General features: G+C 39.8%; 1 protein-coding gene across 2 annotated transcripts in view; it reads right to left on the minus strand.

The window, feature by feature from the left end:
- NTNG1 (netrin G1) overlaps window positions 1–16641 on the minus strand; it is a 149570-nt gene that overhangs the window by 69474 nt on the left and 63455 nt on the right. For both annotated transcript variants that reach the window (XM_042029994.1, XM_042029995.1), the window contains one exon: window positions 15696–16336. In XM_042029994.1, the coding sequence (XP_041885928.1) occupies window positions 15696–16336 (641 nt within the window). The remainder of the gene's footprint in view (window positions 1–15695; window positions 16337–16641) is intronic.

Genomic DNA, 16641 nt, shown 5'->3' on the forward strand with positions numbered 1-16641 from the left:
GACCTTTTTACCTAGGTAAACTGTGTCCTGCTGTTCCCCACCCATGGTTTGCTGTTCTGCTGGTTGTTGCTGATATTACCTCTAGGTGTTACTGAATTTAAGGCTTTGGAATGCCCTCTCTCCCTGTGCAGCACTGCCGTGCTTCCCAGAGCGAGGAGCACCAGGCACACGGCCACTGCTCTCTGCTGGGTCCTGCTGCTGCCTCTGCTTGATGCCGTTCATGAGGGCGAAGGAGAACAAGGTGCTTACTGTGAGGGCAGGTTAACTGATCTCTTTTTGAAAAACCATGTTGCTGAACTTGAACTTTAAGGATAATTATAAGGCAGCTCTGTTCTTTTCTGGGCTGTGTTCTGGGGTATTCATGATTAAACCAGCAAAGCTGAGGGTGCTTAATGACCTGTTCAGAGCAAGTCAGGCTGAGTAGAGATTTCAAAAGTGGTTTTGTCCTGGTGTTTTCTTGTGTTTCATTAAGGTTGACTTTTAAAATGCTTAGGCTTCACAGATCCATCTAAAATAATTGGGACTTGGTAGCTGCTTATTATCAAAGCAGACACTTCCAATCCACTTTAAAATACATACAGCTTTTACTGTTCCTCTTTTGCGTTGTTTTCTTTTCGTTTTTCATCTCGATTGGAGGTCATAACTTGAAAGAGAAAAGTGAAAAAACAAAACAACATTTCTCAGTGTTTATCACGCTAGCCTCAATTTTTTAACTTCCAAATTCCACACAATATAAGCTCTTTTTCACAGAATAATTCCCTCTGGAATGATTATGATAAGAATTATTTGCCAGTAGTGCAGTTGCAAGTAATTGATTTTTCAGTTCAGTGACTGAACAGAAAAAAAATGGGGGAAAAATAATTCGTGTCAAATGTGTAGTTTTATTTTCAGATTTTAAATCCCAATTTAGAATTTTTTGGACAATTTTAAAAGAAAAATATTTCCAAAGGAAAAATTGTGCCTTTTTAGAGTTTTCAGAAAAATTAGTCAAAAGTATTTGTTAATGTGGGTTAAATTCTGAAGATACTTTCAGCCATCATGGACAGAAATTTCTTCTGTGAATAATTTATACTTCAAAAATACTAATCCTTTCTCCTGCTGAAGAAAACTCGATGAAAAGTGAGCTGCTGAAGAAGCAACTTAGCATCCTATAGCTAACTTAAGATACTGAAAAAGAGATACTGGGTCACCTTATATCTAGCCCTGTTGGTATAACAACACAACAAACACAATGCTATCTGTTGGAAGTAATTTTGAACAGTTTAGGAAATAAAGTTCTAAGTGTATCTTTTTAATTTGGGAAAACAATTCTTCTTTCATCTAATGTATTTCAAAGGCTGATTTTGTGTAGCAAAAGCTTATTTTCTTTTTCAAAAATACCATATGACAGTACTTTTTAATTATAGACACTACTTATTGTTATCTTGAAGCCAATAAACTGGCTAGAATCTGCAAACGTTTTATTATGTTGTATTAAAGTCAGTGGAATTATACGAAGATGGGAAAACTGAAAATACTTTTTAGTATTAGAATTCTTGAGCTAGATGATAAAGGGTCACATTTTTACTTGCTTTTTACCTAAGAAAAGTCTGAATGTAATAATTTAAGTGCAGAATCACAGAATATCCTGAGTTGGAAGGGACCCACAAGGTCTAGATGGTCTGAGGGTGTGACTCCTAATGGCTGGCGTGGTCTTCTCAGAGGTGAGTGGCCAGAGCAAGGCAGTCCTGGGCAGAGGCAGCTGGAAAGGAGCTCTTAGACCTCAGATGGTGAAAGGCAGAGGGGACCTGGCTTCTGGCACTGACCTTGGAGCAGTGAGTGGATTGATGTGTGGACATGAGCAGGTGACAAGTGTGGACATGCATACAGGCATGCCCATCGTGGTACCACCAACCCTGATTTTCCCTGAGTGCCAAAACAGCTCTGCCACTGTGTTTAGTACTTGTCCTAGCCTCAATGTGACATGGGACAAGAGACATGGTGTATGTCATTGTGAGATGGGGTTGCTGACACTGCTTTGGTAAGTTTAAGTGGCAAAAGGCTGGTAGTTTTAAAGCCTTGTATTTTAAAGTCTTAAAATTCTGACCTAATGTCAGACAAGAATAAAATAGTGTTCGCTTTTGGCCTTCAAGTTCTCTGGAACATTCATTATTCATGTTTGTTTTTAACAAATACTGGGTAAATCAAAGAATGTTCACACAGAAGCTGCAGTGTCCACTGAGAGGTTGGGAGCATGTTTTTGTTTTCTATGAAAACAGACATGCTGGGGGGTTGAATTTGATCCAGTGACTATAATATTCCATGTACCGGAAGAACTAAACAACTTCATTTATATTTTAAATGTTTCAAATCAATACTTCCCTTCATATTCTGTGACCCCCGCCAGGAAACTCTTATAACTGAAAATTTAAAGAATAGATTTTAAGTTATGAATAATGTAAGGCTGTCATAGGGGAAAGCAACAGTGAAATACTGCTGACAGAAACAATCAGTACATGTTTATACTGAAGAACAAACCTTAGCAATTCCATCTTGCATAACACAGCTTTTAAAATCCTATACAAACTTTTCAGTTTTCTCTGAAATGTCAAGCAGGTTTCCTCAGCCTCCAAATCCACTGGAAAATATACAAGCTGTTTCTGTTTCTCAAAGAATAAGCTAATCTGGAAGTAAAATGCATGCATATATATAGATATTATATAAATAGCACTATGAAAAATAATAGAGAACTAATAGATGAAGGTAAAGAAAGAGCTTATGTTTGATAAAAACCCCAGAAGTCCTTAATATAGGGAGGTCTAGCAGTATCTATTTCTCAAGCAGCAGCTTATTACAAAGAATAGATCTAGCAAGATGGGACAGGATCCATTTTGGGGCACAGTCAGTCAGATGGTGAACAAGAGCTTCCCTGCACTAAAGCATTCTTCAGGGCATAAGAGTGCTGTTCAAAATGAATTGAGTTTTGTTTGCACACTGACAGAGCGTTGCCATCCACTGAAAATAAGAAGAGGTATTTGTCCTGAAGACCTGATGAGTAGGAAAAGACAAAGTGTCCTGAGAGAATCCTTATAAAAATGCTTGCATGACACAGAGCTTTATCTTTAATGAATTTGGGCATAATTATCAGAAACTCCCTGAATTATGCAAATAAAAAACCCAAAACCAAAAATATAATGCCACTTCACTAGAAAACATTTTTGTAAGTAATACTTCTGGGGATGAAGGAGTTATTGTTTGTGTCTGAGGTGTTTTATAGCTGTGTTCTCTTTCTCAGACAGTGAGAGCTGCAGAGGAGAAGGAGGGAGACAGCTCACTGGGATTTAGGATGGTGCCCACAGCAGTCGTGACCTCCTTTCCCCACCACTGCTGTTCATTTTCGCTCCTCATCTATTCTCATGCCTGCTCAGCATTTCCTCCTGTTGACCTACACAAGCCAGGAGGGGGGAGCATTACACAGGACTCAGAAGTGTCCCCAAATCTTGTTAAAGCAGTTCTCTGCTTGCAAGCTGGGCAAAAAACATCAGGAGAGAAAAAGGGCAGCACTTGTAGATTTTCTGGTCTACACAGATTTATCATGATATATAGCAGATTGACTGAATCAAATGACTTAGTGGCCATATAATCATATCACAAAGGGGACAAGCTTCTGGCATCTGTTCAAGCTGCTTCTAACAGAAGTTGAATGTAGCTTGTTTTTTTTTTATTAATCTTTTTTTTTTCCCTATGCAAATCACTCCTTTATTTTGTCTCAGTTTTATTCCTTCATAATATTCTCTGAGTTTTCAGATGCTGACATACCTGTGAAGATAAAGAACTCTATAAAATAAGGAAGATAAGTCTTAGTCTGTAACAGGTTTCTCTCGAGATGCAAGCACTGCAGAATGGGAACTCTGAGAACACCCGTGACAAAACAGCTGCCCCCTCTCAGACTTACCAGCCCTTGCTCCTGTGGCTGGACAAGTGCCCTGTTCTCCCTCACACCTCAGGGCAATTCTTTCTCTTTCTTGCTTGGCTAATGTAGTTACAGCAGCTGAATTTTCAAACCTGTTTTTTTAAAAAAATGTGCTAAGTTTATGAGGATATAACAAGTCCACATTTTATGTGTTTGGAATTAGGGGGAAGCTCCTGCATACAGGACACTGAGACTGGACTTTATGTTGTATTAACTGTTTGCATTGCAGCAATATTTGAACAACTCTCCAAAAGGTCTCTCTCCTGTTACAACATACACTCAGCCCATTTTAAATTGCTGAATCTTTTTCAGTGGCAGTAAGGCCTTTTTTTGTGGGCCTAATATGTGCAAGAGATTTTTCAAAAGCCCTGGTATAATAAAACACAGTCAAAATTTACAAAATCTCCTATTTTTTCCAAGAGTCAGCACTAAACCACTGTTACATAATTTAATTTTAAATGCCAAAAGTCTCTAAAAATCTGTGAGTGATGCATCGAGTGATGCATCAAGTAATGCTCTTTGGATGAAGCCTTTAGAGCATATGTATCTCCTCTCCACAATTCACAAGCCAGCTGAATGTCAGCCACACACTTCTTGTGCATTTGTTAGTCAAACCCTGGGTAGGACTGTGCAGTGAGGAAACCAGTGAACAACATCAAAAGTATACGCTTTGGAATCAGAGCACATAACCCTTTGTCATTCCCGTGGTATCACTGTCTCGTATCTCTCCTATTTAAAGCATCTATATTTTATGAAGCACTAACAGACAAACAAACAAACCAACATATAGACCACAAAGTCAGCATTAGTCTCCAAAGTAGCTGTTGGAAAGATGAGATATTTCAGAATCTGCTCACTCAATATAGAGATTCAGTATCTTCAAAAACCAAAAGTTTGGATCTATATTTTAAGGCATCAAGTCTAAGCATGAGATATTTGTACATGTCAGAACGGAGGCTGTTGCTGTCACCCACCTGGAAGGATTACTGTTGGAAAAAATGACCACATTGCAGGTTACTCCTGCAGTGTCTAACTGATCTACATGATGAGCAGCTAAAATGATGCAAACTGTTTTGGATATGTAAGGATTCCTTCTTTCAAGACCTGTACACTAGAGGGGAAATGAAATACTATTTCTCATTTTACTTTTAATTTCATCCAACTCTTTTTCAACTACCCCTTCACCATTCAGGAATAAAACAAATGGAAAAGGAGGATGAAGCCCTTTATTTACCCCCACCCCAACTCCCTTCCCATCTAGCTTCTGGATTAGGTTAAACATTTTCAGTAGCAGAATATTAGCAGTTAATGACACTCAGATTGTTTCATCTTTAGATCATTACTAACTTTAACCCACCATTCCCAAACCACAGCTTCCCATCTTTTAATCTTCTCCTGTGTTGCAGAGGGGAAGGAGCTGCCCTTGCTGGCAGACTGCAATTCCTATGGGACACAAGTGACTAAAAATGTAACTGGCTCCTTGCTGTTTTGCTGTCCTGCTGGAAGAATTATTTCAGGGGCATTCAAAGGAAGGAAGGCGTGGTTCCATAAACACAGGATCCTTAATGAAGCTTGTTAAATGATAAGCAATTTTCTGCATTGACAAAGTATAACAGGATTACTTTATTATTGTAAAGTGAGATGCTCCTCCTGAAGGTTTCCATTCCTTCTTTGAGCCACATGGGCAGTGATCCCCATGCGCTACAACTGAAGGAGTGATGATCACATCACAGAAAGAGAAACAAAGACAGTGAGAAACGAGCAGCTGGAGGTATGCAGGGTGTGGGAGGAGGGAAGGAGGATTTCCTGAAGTGGGTCACTGACAAAACAGATGCCTTGTCATTCTGCAGCTCTGTCCCCTGTCCCACCCGCCACTGCTGCTTCCCGTTCCTGCCGTCTCCACTCCCCCAAAGGAGCAGAAGGTTGTGGGACCTGCTGTGCTCTAACTGGGGGACAGAAATGGTAATTTTTTAAAAAAAAAAACTTTTTCAAGTCAATTCACGGTTGTGCTTACGTGGCAAATTCAACAGCTCTAGTTATACCTAAGGGAAGAAACAGCCCACAGTTCAATAAATATGAGAAAAATCTAAGGCAAATTAAAAAGATCAGCAACTGAGGGAATGCATTTCACATTTCCTCTCCTGCACAAAAGGCTGCCAGTTTCCTGGACTCCAGTGCATGTTCATGTGCTTTGGATTGGCTTTTCTGAATAGGCCTAAACAAAGGCACTAGAGAACCATTACCAGATCAAAGAAGTTAAATTACTTTGGTTATGACAACTTCAGTAAACACCATCCCAACTTCTAAAGGTCCTTAATGCACAAGAGAGTTAAAGGGGAAAATAAGTAAAATCTGTTTTACCACATATAAAAGTCAGAAACAATAAACGGTACTGCAACCATTCTGTATCTGGTAACTCACATTAAAATAAATATAAAGTGTTCTGGGAACTGAAGCAATGCTTCAGTTCAATAAAACTAATGTAATTAAAGAGAAAGAATCCTGTTTTCCCTCTGCTTGCAATTTCAAATGAGTGCTTCCTAAAACTTGTGACCATTGCTGGAATCCAATTCAGGACCTCAGCTTATCAAATTCCCAGCTCTGGCACCATGCCTTTGAGGAATTATAAAGTGCTGCTCATCACAACGTCTCTGTCTATGAATGCTCCAGATAACTTTAAAGTGCAGACACCCCATTTTGAAACAGGCAAGTGTTCACTGTGAATCAAAATGGAGTCACCAAACGTGCAGCTTTCAGCTAGTGCTTTTCTTTCAGGGCAACAAAGGAAAATGTGTTAGCACAAAACGTCTCCTTGTAAAATTTTTGTAAACTTAGAAAGCTTTGCAGGACAGCACACTTACACAAAGCCACAGCTTTTGAGATGCTGTAGACCACACATCTTATTCTCTAATTCATTCTGGGACTGAGAAACTGCCAGGCTAATGAGCTCTCCTGCAGCCTCTTCCTCTGCAGGTGCTTCCCTGGAAGCACAATCTTAAATCAGACATTGCCATGCCAGATGTAACCTCCTGAACAAACACCAATCCTCGCTCCCAACGTGGCCTGAGCAAGCCACAGCAGCACTAGTGTCTGACTTTGATGAAATCACAAACTTCTTTTCCATTCAGGCAGTGGAAGCCAAATTAATTCCTTAGCTTCTTTAATGCTGAGAGCCACATCTTGGGAATTCAATACAGGAACATATTAATCTCTGTGATAGGTGATAGTGCAATATATTACTGATGGGGGAGCCAGCACTGTGATAGTGACCCTGACCAGCAGATGACTGACTGGGTAAGTGGTGAAGGAGCTGCTCTGGCTTGAAGGCATAGCCTCAACTTTGGCAGGCAGTCCTTCACTCTTGTCCCACTACTAATTTTCCAACGCATTACTTTGTCGCTTGGGTATCCAGGAAAGCTCATTATGAAGGTATGTGACAGCCCCTGATAATACATGTCTGTGGCAAAATAATTGATCCCTCTTTGCAGTGGTGATCTTTAATGCTCATAGGGCATGGGAGGTTATTAGATGGAGGCATCCTTTGATGGTCGCTAGTGTAATACGTTACCAGACAGCAATGTGCCACCTATCTATCACTTACAAAATAATGTCATCCCTGAAAACAGGCCTGGCAGCCAGGGTTAGGGGAGGAAGAGGGTTTAATTATATTTGTGGATGAAAAGATGTCCTGAGAAAAGTGCACAGCCTGATTATTTATTGGCTGTTCAAAAGCACTCAACACCGTTTAAGGAAAAGATCAGCCTCTGCAATACAGTGGTTCATGTTGCTGTTACAGACTCTAGCCTTGAAATCAAGTTCAAGCTGAAGAACAAAATTACCTCTTACAATATGTGGTTTACTTCTGAAAATGAAAAGGGTAAGAGACATATTAGCAATGTTAGCATTAGTGGAGGCAGCTGTTTTTAGATATTTGGTATTTCAGGGATGTGAGTTTAGCATCATTACTAGAAGTACAGCTTACTATATTCCTCTGCTAACTTTCCAACAGTGAGCAGATGGTTACCCTATTACCAACCATTTGCATTTAACATATTGTAATGATTTATATACCACATGTCACTGAGCAAAGTGAAAACAGTCGATGGTAACTAATTAGTTGAGTGTGAAGATGCATATCTCAATGTATATTTCCTTATTGTAATAAAATTTTATCTTCTTGGTTATTAATAGGTTTAATGTGTGGTGTAACAGAAATGCTGGTGGCAGTTAAATGTGAACCACCATGCCACTTTACCATTGGGACAGTATTGGTATCATTAACATTTCCACCAGCACTCCCTTACATGCTTGTTTTATGAATGATGGTGCACAGAGGACAGGTTATAACAATCCATTGTGCTTTCTCTACCAATCCTTCTGAAGTGTACTTCAAAGTACTTTATAAATCTTAATATATAAGATATTGGCTCATATTACAGGACAACACACATCTGGAGAGGGTGGAAGTGGGAATGCTGCTTGGCAGAGAGGAAAGACACTCAGAGCTACCATAAAGACAGAAATGGATTTAAGGGAGAAAATGAAAAGAATCACAAGGTCTTCAAGGGAGTTTGCAAGGAAGAAGCAGACACTATTGACATTTACACAAACATAAAAGCCAGAAGATAGGCTCAAGGGTTCAGAGGAAGAGCATAACTTTGGAAACCTGCCCTCCACAACTAGAATATGGGCAGGTGTATGTACCATGTATCACACTATCCGTGGTACGTCCCAAGGCCTGATCAGATGTAACCTACAGTATGAAGCTATGGATTATCTGCCTTATCCTGAAATGGTTTTGTTTACTTTTGTGCATATTTTAAAATGGTGGCCATCACCCCGGAAATGTCAAAATAATTGTCAGTGAAGTACAGCTGGTTTACTCCAGAGTACAGCAGCATTTCCAGCATAAAAGTCTGGATGAACTGTTGTGTGAGCAACCAGGTGCTGTTGACAGACTGACTCTAAGGCTCCAAGGACTCTGTATGCTGCAAAAATTACAGGTGGTCTCATTCAGGAGTGGTAGTATGTCAAGTAGCATGTTCCTGCTCCCTCCTAATGTGATTAGGACACCTCTTGCTATTCAGCATCCTTTCATTTCTACCATATCCCACAAACCTCCCGGGACACAGCCCGTTCTCCTGGAAATGGCTGCAGGCAGCATTATGCTTTCCTGAATGTGTCAGCAGCCAGAATTTCTCTTGGGAATATGACCTGCAGTGTAACTCCTTGTCTCCTTTTCCCTGATGGTATTGCTGCCTTCTAAAATCACAGCATTGCCTTTTGTTGTAGCTCTTTCCTTACTTTTCCATGAACAAGATGATAATCTATGGGAAAAGAATTACAGCAGTGTTGAAAACTTACCCTGTAGTTCAGCCCAGTTAACAATACGCTTCACCTGTGTTGTACTGAGGATTTTTCCCTACAGCCTGCTGCTGTGATCAAGTAGGGACTGTGATGATTCCCTTTGTGCATGGGTCACTAGTACTGCTGAGGCACATCAGTCCCAGAGCTGGACTCCAGAGGGAATGATAGGAAGGGTCTCACAGGCCCCACATAATGATACTATTAGACCTTGACCTTTACTAACTCACTTTCTAGTTTCCGAATAGGTGTGACTCTATCACTGGATTTAACACAACTGGCTGCTTTACATCAGCTCTATCATACAGACATGAGACAGGATGAACATACTGAGAGGTGTGGGTTTTTTCTCATTTTTTAAACAGAAGCTGGGATAGTCATCTTACTTCTGTCCTCCCTTCTTTTTTTTCTCTTGTTCCTTCTGTCCTCCCTTTCCATCACTTGTCTTCCCTCATTCCTCCTACATGCATTTGAAACTCAATGGGTTAATAAGGGTAACTTCACTCAAAGTACTCCTAATTTACAGGATGGCATCTGAAACTAGTATCAGGACTTGTTTCTTGTTTCAATACTTAACATTTTGTACATATAGGGAGTGAGAGAGAGCATACTATGGCACCGTTCTAAAGGGAAATGAGAGGAAAGGCAGCAGAGTTAACCCTCTTAATTTCAAATATTTCCCTAGATCACAGCTGAATGATGGGTTATTTATTACAGCTACCAAGCAAAAAAATTAACAGAGAGAGAAACATCACCTATGTCAAGATAAAGTATGTAGATATTTTGGGTTCAGCTACTACCTTCTGAGGCACTTCACACGATGAGAAATGTCCAGGAAAAATCAGCTCCTAAGCAGATGCAATCAGATACTGACATGAACAAAACTAATGGCAGGAAATACCACCACACTGGTACCCATGGCAAGGAGCAGAATGTAAACTTAAAAAAAACCCAAACCAACCCACACTTAAAAGTTGGTAGTTCCTATTACTTGTGAAATAGTTGGAAATTTTTAAACTTTTAATGTGATAATATGTTGTACCACTCCATCTTTAACTTCAGCCAAAAGGACATCCCTGTGCCAGGAATCGTTTTGTGTATGTGATACAGGAGATCCTTAAGCTTATTTCAGTGTTTGCATTAAGTTTGCACTCTTTTCAAATGAAAAGCTTAAAGGAAAGATAGTTTCTGCAAGCTTTTGGAGTCACTGAATTTATTCAGAAAGGCTCTTTGGATTGCTTTTCAGCATACAAAGCAATACAGAGAGAAAAATCCTCATTTCTTTCATCAGGATTTTTATCTCTAGTCCTCTAATATTCAGTGGCAAAATGAATTATACTACAAAAAGGCTTGGTGCCTCTCCTCAAACACCCTGATCCTGCACGATACTGAGCTTCCTTAAAAGACAGCTGGGGGAGATAGGTATGGAAATACTTCATGGCTTGCAAAATGGCCCAAGAAAAGATGACCAGATGCTAATGAGCAAAGGTGGTGAGTGAAACCTGGTGATTTAAACTCACTGATTTCAAAAGCATATAGCAGAATGAGAGCTCTAGACAGCATTCAGACTCCACTGCTCTGCTCCCCTTCCAGCCACTGTGACTGTGGCTGCACTGAGCTGATGTCACCAGGAGTTGTGTCACCAGGATGGAGGGTGGAAATCAGTATTATCTGAATGCAGGCAGGAGTAAAACCCACCCAGGACACCTGTACTGAGTAAACCCCTGGAGACTGCTCATGTGTGAATAAACACCGTGACTGTTTAATTATTTCGATTCTTGATGATCCTAGATTTGCTTACAGAAAATGAAGGACCATTTTCTTTAGTGACATATTACAGTAGATATATTAAAGAAGCAAATTGCACTTGGGAGTTACAGATAAATTGACATGCTCTTAAATACATATGTTACTTTTTCTTTCCTGTTCTCTAATGAGTTTATAATTTAATCAGAGAAATGCTAGATTCCCTGCAAATACTAGTGAAAATCTCAAAGGAGAAAAGCTGCTTATGCAAGTGTTCCTGTAAAACAAAGAGTATTCAAGTATGGTAAATAAATACTAGAGCCAAGAATGGCATTCAGTTGTCTCCTTAAAAGCTTGAAGCCTATGTATCTTAATATTGATGGTCTGGTTCTGAGCTGAACATCAATGAAAACATTCTCTATTATAAATAAAACTACAGCATTTCTATATATTATAACTTCCCTAGGGCAAAGTTCTGCTTTTGGGTAAGTTACACAGGGACATTATTATATAGTGTTCCTAAGTGTAGGACAGAGTAACATAAGAGATTTACTCCAATTCATCCATCCATAGACTGCATCTGCAGAATAAGCCAGAGGAGGGGACCCAGTACAGCCCAGCCTCCCTGGTGGAACTGCCTGCCCGAAGCTGCAGTGTGAGCTCCCACTCAGGGCAAGAGCCCTCACCCACCCCAAATCCACCACAGCCTCAGGAGCAGGTCAGGCTCACAGCTGGCAGGAGGGGCAGGCTGACTAAGACGACAAAAAAAGCCCCAACTGCCTAAGTAGCAAATATATTTTCCTTCAGAATAATTTATTCAGATGCTGAAATGGATTTAAATTTAGAAGAGATAATGTGAGAGCAAGGAAGTGTTAAAACTGAGGTTACTTTTCATTTGCGTTCTGTGAGTTAGAGGTTTCTATTGCAGCTGGAACTGCAACCGCAGCGGAGACATGGTCAGAAAACCCTGGGGCTTAAATACAGAAGCTTCAAGGCGAGAAGAGTATAAAATAAATTCCAAAGGGCTTAATAACATTGTGCAGAGACTGGATATTCTAGTGTCAGAAAGAAACTGGTGGCTCTTAGATCAAAACCTAATCATTCAAAAGCAATAAGAGCCTTTGTTTTACCCAGCCAGTCATTCTGTTACCCACTGGGGCCATGTTTTTTTACAAGCATTCTGAATTACAGTTAATTTACAGTGTATAAATGTACATGTCACTGGCAATATAACAGAACAAAAAAACTTAAACATGGTTAAACCTTCAGCAGTCTGATCCAAAATCTGCTAGGAACCTTTAGCTTGACTTCAAAGGAATTATTATCAGCATTTTAGTGAACTTCTTCTACAAAAAAAAGTTTAAAACTGGGAGCTGTACCTCACTGCTTACTGCCAGGACTGTCCTTCATGTGGAATTGAAGAGAGGCAGAGCCTGCAGACAGCTCAGGCCACCTCTGCAGACAGCACAGTGAGAGAAACCTTCCTGAGGTTATGGCACAGGACACCCTCTAATCCTCTGCAGCAAGGCCAGACGAGGGGAAAATGTCTGCTCTTTCTTAGCTTCCCATCCCAGAAGACTTTATTTATGCATTAGTCGACCTTTCTAGCTGTTAGGACCATCTTGCTTCAGCAGTTAATTAACACAAGTGCCATAATTTAATACAGTTAATGCTACTTTATGCCCTTTAATGTACCTTCCATTAGTGATATTATTGTAGTATTACCCTGTAAATTAAAATAAGATCAAGAATAAGAGAGGCTCTCTTTAATTAAGGTACTGGCACACCGCATCGTCCATTATTCACTAGAAAAAATCACCCTGATTTAGTGAAGCAGACCATCAGTAAGTCAGAATTAGTTCATGTGGATTATTAGGTTTCTTGAATAATGTGAGCACAATGGGGTTGCTGAAATTGCTAACAGCCATGTTTCCTTTTTTTCATCACCTTAATAAATACACAATGGAAGTGGTAAATTGAAGAAGAATAAACAGGTGGTAATAGAGGAGGAAAGACATTCTTTGAGAGTACACAGGTTTTCATTTCCAATGCAACATACATCAGGCTTATTTCACACCAAAATGCAAAGCAATGACAAAGCAAACCCTATATTAAGTGGGCAAATCTCCTGCCTATAATTCATTGTGAAGTATTAACCACCCCAGTATCCTGTATATTTAACATAGTGGCTTTAAGATAGATGCTTTTCACTGTCATTGATGCTTAAAACACAGTGTGAAACAAATTCCATTTTATGCTGCCTTTAGAAATATGCTATTATGAGCTTTGGTGATTTTAACTATACTTAACCTACAGGTTATGTTTTTCAGAAAAAGAACTAGCTTTAAAGTGTGCCTGCTAGCATCCCTCATCTACTGCATGTCAAGCTCCTTGGTAGCCTCCCTTTGTATCCTGTCTTCATGGAGTAATCTAGTCTAGTTTTACCGAATTTATATAAATAGCTGTGTCTCAAAGCCCAGAACATGAATCTTGGTAGCAAAACAAAATAATTTTATAACAATTTCCAGTTAACTTCCTAAATTAAGGAGCAAGAGCTGGAAAGCTCAGCTGAGCTGGAAACAGTGGCACAACTGCCCTGGTAACCCTTGCTTCCCTCCACTAGTTCCCATGCTCGGGGCATGCCAGGGCACATGCTGGGAATGTTGATTGGTGGGGAGAGGCCATAAGGTTTCTGGAAGAGACAAAAAATACCTCAAACTAGGTAACAGTGGGCTTATAGCAAGTTACAATTGGTGCAAGTAAACAACCAGGGGCTGTGTGTTGCAGCACCAGAGCTACTCAGCAGCAAGCAAGCCCTAAAGACTTTAACAAGGAAAGCTCACTAGATATTGAAGCAAATGGCACCAAATCCCAAAAGAGCTGTTCTTCTCATTAGCAGAAAAGTGATAAGAATTCACATGAATCTAATCTAGTAAGGTACTATTACACATCGGATACTTCTTTTAAAGCATGTGTCCAATTACTGCAGCATTTAGACAACAAGCATCAGCATCAGATAAGTTCTCTGTACAGTCACGCTTCATTTCTATAGATAATTTTTCACAAGATTGGTGAGCCCCAGATGTGCTCAGAAGGCTTCTGTTTCTAATTTGCATGCAACGCACTCTTTTTTAATCCTTCAGATGCTTTCTTTGATAAAGTAATGATAATCTAATTGAAGTCAGACTAAGCTCCAAATGGGTTTTTAGATGGGGAACAGGCTTTCCTTAAAGCCTACAGACCTACAAATCCTGAACTTTGATATGATGCCTCAGTAGAGCTAACCTATGTGGAGCCCAGTGGAGAAAATATACACATTAAAAAGGTGTTATTTTTTTGTACTGAGGCTAATTTTACCAAACTATTTCAAACAGTATCTTAAGCTGTTCATGATCCACTTAGCCCTCCCAAGTGACTTCTGAAAAATAATTTACAATGTAACTAATGAGCATTGCAAGAAGAATTCTTAAAACAGCAACATTTATTTTAGATTTTCAAATGTTGGACTACTTATTCTGTATGTATGGATATATAGTTGGTGTGGACACAGAAGACTGTAACTGCATATTAAATCTCCAGTTCTAAGAAATGTATTTTGATGATTTTAATTTACACTACAGGAATAATAAAAATATAGTCAGCACTGTTTTATATAATCACTGTCACTATTTTTTTTCACTCCATTCTGAGTCTGCAAAGAAGGTCCCTGTCCTTCCAAGATAGATTTGCTTTTCTGTTTGTTTTGATACTTAGATTCTCTTAAGAAAAAGAAAAAAGTGTTTTATAAAGGAAGTCTAAAACTCTGTATAGAAGAAACAGAGGAGGAAGAAGAGGTTTATCAGACTGGTGAGTGAATTGCTAATAGAGGTGATCCCACTTATTTCTTCTAAACAAATTGGCATCCAAGACCCATACAAAGGGAGCACCCTCCTGCTTGAGGGCATCAGTCAATTGCTAGTTTGAGTTGGGAAGAAAATTTCCCGATAGGCATGTCACTGCAGTTATTATTTTTGGGACTACAGCACCTGATACCAGCCACCAATTGCCCTAGAGGGAACCATTTATCTTGAACCCAGCTGAATAATCATCTTTGTTATATTCAAATCAGTCTATCTAAAACACTACTTGTTTTTTCCATTTTCATTCAGCTTCTCTGCATTTCAGAGCTAATTAAAGTACAAGGAATGGACTCTAATCTCTGCTGCTTTCCTTGTTCACAGCCAGACCTAGTGGGAAGTGTTTGTGCAAGGGCTGCTGTATCAATCAGAGCTTCCATTAGAAGCCTGGAAAAGTGAAATGATAAAACGGAATCTCTGTTTTTAGTTAACTGCCACTGGATCAGACTCCAACTACATCAGAAAGGAAAATGTCCCACTGCTCAGGTGAATTCCTGAGCCAGCGCCCTCCTGCCTGGGAGACCCAGGGCTCAAAATCCAAGGCGAGTGCCAGCGAACACTTAGACCTTGTGCCACTGAGTCAGGAACTTCTGATGGGGCAGCAGTGGCCTTCAGCTGAGGCAGATTTCCAATGAACATTGGCAGAAAATGTCCTCTTGTTTGAGGAAATAAACAGTTCTGAATAATTTCTCAAATCAAACACATATGCCTGTTTCTAAAGTTATATATTCTCTTACCTTCCATATACCCTTATGTCTGAAATTGCATAAAAGTAGCGTGCCAGGTGTTGCTCATCTACATATATTTCACCAGTTGCTGGCCTAAGCAGTCTTATCCTCAGATCTGTGATGGTAAAGAAATCTCTTAACTTCTTGGTGGTGTCAAGCTGGCCATAAAGAGAAGCCATGTTATGAAGCCGAGGTCCAGCAAAAAAAGCAAATCTATCTTTGATTTCAAAGTGGATTATTTTACTATTTGTCATGTACCCGGTAGAGTATTCCTCTGTGCAAATGATTTCTAGGACTGTGTGCTGTGATAAATCCCTCACTGATTTTGGATCCATGTGAAAAGCATCTAAGCAGTCTGTGGCATAATATTGGTAGGGCTGCCATGTTCGTCCATAGTCGAGTGATTTCTCCAGGATCATTTGGTCTGGACGGCCAGATTCAAAGGTGATAACTATGTTATCTGTAAGCTCAATGGTTTTGTTCCAGGAGAGTGTAATATTAACATGAAGAGGCTTCGGATAGTCCTTCCAAGTTGTGGACTGCCAAAACGTGGAGGGATGTCTTCCTTCCAGATCGAACATCAGTTCTGGAGGATGAGCCAGTTCTTGGGTACTCGCATCACATTCATTATTGCACATGTAGGGATTCCCCTGGAAAAGAGCAAAGCAGTGTTACAAGGGGCACCACAGAGGTGAGTGTGACATGTAAGATGTTTCTTGACTGAGAACTGCTTTTCTCCAGGAGGGAAGCCAAGAAAGAAAAAACAAATGCTTGCAAGTAATAACTTTATCTTAATGAGATTAATCCTGGCTGTTTTACCTGTTAAAGTAAATGTACAAATACAACATAGAGAGCACCCTTGCTTCTGTAATATAAACATTTTTCTTAGTATAGGTTTAAAAAAAAAAAAAAGACTTGTTTACCCTGAACAACTCGGACCAGGGATTGAGTCACA

The sequence above is a fragment of the Corvus kubaryi genome, unplaced genomic scaffold, assembly GCF_017639235.1.
Source record: "Corvus kubaryi isolate FWS band 111438036 unplaced genomic scaffold, C.kubaryi_AGA036_p1.0 37334, whole genome shotgun sequence".
Classification (NCBI taxonomy): domain Eukaryota; kingdom Metazoa; phylum Chordata; class Aves; order Passeriformes; family Corvidae; genus Corvus; species Corvus kubaryi.